This window comes from Populus trichocarpa, chromosome 11, assembly GCF_000002775.5.
Source record: "Populus trichocarpa isolate Nisqually-1 chromosome 11, P.trichocarpa_v4.1, whole genome shotgun sequence".
NCBI lineage: Eukaryota > Viridiplantae > Streptophyta > Magnoliopsida > Malpighiales > Salicaceae > Populus > Populus trichocarpa.
In genome coordinates, this window is record NC_037295.2 from 15,138,785 (window position 1) to 15,144,738 (window position 5,954).

The window sequence follows — 5,954 nt, forward strand, 5'->3', positions numbered from 1 at the left end:
TTGATTGTAGGGATGTGCAAGCAACAAAGCATTGACCAATAGTAGTTTGTAGAAGCGTGCAAGCGTAGGTAAGTCTGCATCGTGTGATTGGATAGTTCTTGCATGTGGAGTCACAGGGGCGTTGTTATAGTCAAGGTCTCTGTAGCAGTCTGGGTGTTCATGCTGACAAGACCAAAGCATGGAAATGCTGTGGTGATAGGCTTGAAATTCTCTTTTGATCATGATAGATAGTCAAAGATCAATCGTATTAGTTACGAATCTTTTGGTGCTGGGATTTTTAGCTGTAGAAATACAGGGACAAGCTACAGCCTTGATATTACGTGTTTGTTTTTATTTTTTTAAAGTATTTTTTTAAAAAAAATTTAATGCATACAAACATATATAAGTTATAACACCAGGTGATAATTTGCATGACTTTTTTCCCTTTTTTTTATATCAAAATTATTCAAATGCAACCAACAAGTTATCAATTCTATCTAGTATTTTTTTTAAAAAAAAAAAAAACATTAGATTTTCTTATATCAATGTTACAAAGAATCTACAAGCAAAGTTACAAAATCCGACTCAAAACAAGATCCAGCTTATGGGTCAGGAAGGTCAACCTGAATTAATTTTAAATTTTATTTTTAAAAACAAATAGATCAAAGAAGTCGTTTTATAAAAAGTCAATGAAATGATTGACCGAGTATGGGTGGTCAACCCGGGTTTTTGATCAAGACATACATTTTTTTTCCTTTCTCTATTTTTTTTTAACTTGAATCGATCCAAGCCCCAATTCGATCAGGTCCTATGTCAACCTGACAAGTCAGTCTAGGTTTTATAGCAATGTCTAAAAGGTGTAGAGAAAATATATGTTTCTCCATATACGAAACATTGTGGATTGAAACAATGTTTTTTCTTTTTTTGTTATTTTTTTCGGTTGTTGAATTTTTTTTATTTTATTTCATACACACACACATACTAGTCAATTAATCTGCGCTCCGTCGCAGGTCGGACTGATTTTCTTGAAACCTAGCAATCTATCTCTTTACCTAACTTAAGTTTCCAACTAAATTGTGCGGGAGCTAGCCCAAATTAAATTGATTGATTTCATGGATCTAAATATAATCTTGATAGTTGGCAAAAACATGACTTGGCTTTTAAAAAAAATCAAAATGATATCTTTTTTCAAAAAGGTTATTGAGACGATAACAGATTGACTCAATCTCAGTCCCTAAGCGACTCGTATCATGAACTCCATTGAGTTTAATAATATATTTTTTTCTAAATTATATTTTATAATTATATTCACAATTTATTTTTCAACCAATCCAGTATTAAAAGATAAAATCAAGAAAAAACTATTAAAAATAATTAAAAGACCAACAAAAAAAAGGCATATGCAACCAATGAGTGAACTCATTAAACTTATGAATCGGGTAACCTAAGCTAGCACGCCAAACCTGTGAACCAGGTTATTGGTTGACTCCAGTAAGATTATAATTTGTTTTTTTAAAAAATATTTTTTATTTAACTACATGATAACAAAAAGAGACAATCGCAAAATCAAACTTCAATCAAATACTAAGATGTTGAAAACAATAATGGAAAAAAAAAAGTTAAACTCGTTAGACCTTTTCTATGAAACTGTTTTTTTTTTAGAATATGAGAAATAAATAGACGAAAAAAAGTCAAGTTCAATAATAATAATTAAAAAAAAAAAGACACCCCAACAAACCAATTTTGGGTTCGTAATTTTTTTCTTAAAGAAACAAATTAGAAAAAATAAAAGATAAATGTAAATCAAGATATTTAATATCATAATAAGGGTAATTTACGTTGTTGAATGTAATGAATTTTTTAATTCAAAATTGAAATAGAAATCGACAAACACATAAGATTTGTTGGATAAAATAAAAGGAAAAAACTATTATGTAAGGCTACACATATTAAAAATATCATAATAAATAAATAATTTTTATTTCTAAAAATAAATTTAATATATATAAAATATTAAAAAAAACTACAAGTGAATAATATGAAACTCTTAAAAAATTAAACAAATTCAATATATTTAAAAACTAATCACTATTTAAAAAATGATAAATAAGCAAAAAATAATAGAGAAGTAAAATACAAATTTAAAAATTATTTAAATTTTTTAAAAAAAAAAGATAGAGCAAAGAATGAGGCCAGACCTACCATCTAGGCCATGACTAAAGGACCTGCACGCGAGCCTGCAATGTTAGGCCCACGTGGGGTTTTTTTTTGTAAAATAACGGGGCCTTTTTTTGTAAGATAATATCATCTGCCCCAGATCAATTTGAAAAAAAAGAAGGAAGATGATGTGTTGTTTGGCATACCCAAATTTTAACCAATATAGTGACTAGAAAATCAGGGTGTCTGATTTTTGTCCTTTAAAATCAAATTTTCAACCCCAAACACATAAAACCATAGTTTTTAAACCCGGCCCGGTCCAAGGCTCCGGTTCCGGGTCACCGGGTTTTGAACGGGTCACCCGGGTCAATCCCTATTTTATTAAAAAAAATCAAAACGACGTCATTTTAGTAAAAAAAAAAAAAGTCAACGAGTTGCAACCGGGTTTTTTACCAGGTTTTGCCGGGTCACACCAGGTCATGACTTTTCCTATTTTTTCTTCAACCCGGCCTGGTTCCAGCCCCGGGTCCCAGGCCGGGTTTCAAAACTATGCCTAAAACACACCCTCATAACCACTTTCAACTCATTCTTAACCTCCAAAAGCACAAAAAAATAATCCAAAACCAAGAATCAACTTTTAACCCAATTTCTTTTCTAACTCATATATGTCTTTTTAGGCATTTTCAAAGTAACAAAACACCTAATTCAAACTCCCCTTGTCATATGAAACCATTTGGAATAAAAATCTAATGTTTTGGTGGTTAGAATAGTTGAAACAACGCCTTTCTCTCTAGACCAGATTTTAATGATTGTCTCTCTCTCTCCTCTCACCCAATAAAAACTAAAAATGTTGAAATTGAAGTTTAGTACATAAATGAATATTTAAAAAATACAAAGGACTGGTCACCTTATAGCAAAAAAAAAAAAAAATGGGGGGTAAAAATATACTTCACCAATAAATTTGAATGTGCCACTTATGTTATCCATGTAATGTAGCACTTCAGTCACTTGTCTTACAATTCAATCCTCACCCCGTAAAAAAATATAATTTGACTCTAATTTGGGCTTAATTATACAAAAAAAAAGTTTGAGGACCATATTAAAATTTTAAAAACATTCCACTATTGTAATTCATAGTAAAATGTGTGAGGGTGAATAATAGTGTAGCTACAGTAAAAACATCACACCATATATATATATATTATTGAAAAATCCAAATTAAATGAAACTAAAAGAGCTCCTCTTTCATTGTAGCATCATTATTGTTCCGCATCTCACAAATCGTAATGGATTACTGCAATGATTTTTTACAATTTCCAATTTGTTCCTTAAATTTTAATTTTTTATAATTTAGCTTTTTTGAACCCAAAATAGCACTCAATTGCATTATTGTTTTTGGAGGGAGGGTTTAATTGAAAAACAGAAGACTGAAGTGAAAATAAAACAGGTAAAATAGATGACAACTTTGAATTTGTTTGAAATTTATATAATTTTGGATCATTTTGATATTTTATATCAAAAAAATATTATTTCAATACATTTAATCTAAAAACACTTTAAAAATAACTGTTAATACATATACATCACCAAAATCTCTCTTTCAACTCCATACATCATCATCATCCCCAATCCTTCTACATCTTTCAAAACATGTCGATATTTATGTCAAATGATATCATTTGATAAGAATAATTAATATAATGAGTTTTTTCACCTTTAAAGTTCATGAAAAAACATATCTAAACTCGGGTTGATTTTTGGATTCGGGTTTATAACATGTTTTGAGGTGATTTTTTGATGCCATAAATAAGTTTGTCACGGTTTTTACGGTGTTTTATAGATGTTTTGAGTAAAACAATTAGTTGAAAAACAAGTTTTTGGGTAAAAAAAACTTAAGTCCTGATTTTTTATCAACCACAATGACAGTAATCTAGATAAATCAAGTGACGTGTCATCTAATTTATTTTTTCAAAAAAACTTTGGGTCGAACAATATATTATTTGCCCAAAAAAGAAAATTAAGAGTCTCATTATGCAGGCCTACACATGGATCCCGGCAAAAAATAATTACCCAAAAAATTATAATTAAAAAATCCCTATAAATCATATTCTTGACTTTCATCCAGTCTACGCAATTTGTTTTTAACCCCTTGAAAGTGCAAGAAAAAATGAAATTTATGCTTACATTTCATAGTCTAGTTTCTTCTCTATTCTCTTGACAAACTTTATAAACCTTTATTTCTTCATTAAAAATATTATTCAGAGGGTTTTAAGAATATATTTGTTTTCAATAATATTTTATTTGGGAATTGAGATTTTTTACATGAGTGATCTTATTTTTTTATTAGTCATAGTTATATTATTTGAAAAACATAATAAATTCATGTTACACTAATTTGTTTTTTTAGAATCTATTTGATTTTATGGTTGTGATTGTTTTTTAAATTTATTTTTTAAATATATTAAAATAACTGAAAAAATAATTTGAAGAAAAAAAATCAAAAAATTCTTTTAAATTTTTTTGAGCTTTTGTATTTTAAATTAAGTTTTTTTATATAATTTTGAAACATATGTTATATTAAAAATAAATTTAAAAAATATATATATATATTTTAATATATTTTTAATTTAAAAATAATTTATAAAAAAAAAAACTGCAAACACAGCTACATTACCAAGATCTATCTACATCATCATCATCATCATCATCACCCATCTCTCTCCATCACTCTCTCCATCACTCACTGGTCTTCTTCAATTCTCTCGATCTCTAGAGACCTAATCCCGAGCTGATAATACGATTCTCCACATGGCTACTGTACTTGAATCCCTCACCGCTCCTTCTCGCTCTTCTGCTGTCTTGCCTAAACCTACTACTACGCTTGTCACTGCTTTTGCTTCAACTATTAATCGGAGATCGCTTCGCTTCCCACAACTCAAAGGCCTTAAGATTCACTTTCATTCTTCATCGACTGTAAATCGCTCTCTCGGATCGGTGAGTCAGAGTAGTTCTAGACTCGCTTGTGCTGGAAGGATCGTTTGTGAAGCGCAGGACATTGCTGTTAAAGGTCCAGATCATAAATCCCATCTTTCGTTCTTTTTTTTTATTTGTGATTTTTAATATTTTAATATTTTTATTTTTTAATATAAAATTGTAAATTTAGATATTGAAGTCATAAATAAGGGTTTACTATTAAATAATTGGAATTAATTATTATGTAGAAATGGCTCACATCTCTTTGTGTTGGAACCGCAGTGCCCGCTGTTACTGATGCAACATGGAAGTCACTTGTGCTGGAATCGGAATCCCCTGTTCTGGTTGAATTCTGGGCTCCATGGTGTGGTCCGTGCCGGATGATTCACCCTGTAATTGATGAACTGGCAAATCAATATGCTGGAAAGCTCAAGTGCTACAAGCTTAACACTGACGACTGTTCTTCAATTGCAACTGAGTATGGGATTCGAAGCATTCCCACTGTTATCATCTTTAAAAATGGTGAGAAGAAAGAGGCCATTATTGGTGCTGTTCCCAAAACTACCTTAACCACCAGTATCGAGAAATTCTTGTAATGCAGGTGGTAAGTCACAGAAGCAGCATTTATATATATTATCTGCCCTTGTATAGTTATCAGATGCAGCTGTATTTTCTGTTTTCTCTAGATAATCTCGGTAACCATATGTGTCTTGTCTAGTTGAATGCCTGTTTAGTAGCTTCTTTTTGCACAATGTAGATTAATCTGCAAATTATTGGCTTATCCTTCTTTACATGCCTCATGAAGTTGGTTCAGCTAATCAATAATTGACACAAGCCTTTCAGTC

The 5,954-nt window shown here is 30.2% G+C and overlaps 1 protein-coding gene across 1 annotated transcript; it reads left to right on the top strand.

Annotated features, from left to right (window-relative positions):
* The first annotated feature begins 4,816 nt into the window (after positions 1-4,816).
* On the top strand, positions 4,817-5,954 carry LOC7462339 (uncharacterized). The gene is made up of 2 exons (XM_052456912.1): positions 4,817-5,203; positions 5,392-5,954. The coding sequence occupies exons 1-2, from the start codon at positions 4,945-4,947 to the stop codon at positions 5,703-5,705; spliced, it is 573 nt and encodes a 190-aa protein (XP_052312872.1). The 5' UTR covers positions 4,817-4,944; the 3' UTR covers positions 5,706-5,954.

Excerpts from the sequence above, each read along its gene's own strand:
- LOC7462339 (XM_052456912.1), top strand. The coding sequence starts at position 4,945 with ATGGCTACTGTACTTGAATCCCTCACCGCTCCTTCTCGCTCTTCTGCT. Across the intron at positions 5,204-5,391 it reads GCAGGACATTGCTGTTAAAG|TGCCCGCTGTTACTGATGCA; the intron begins GTCCAGATCATA and ends TTGGAACCGCAG.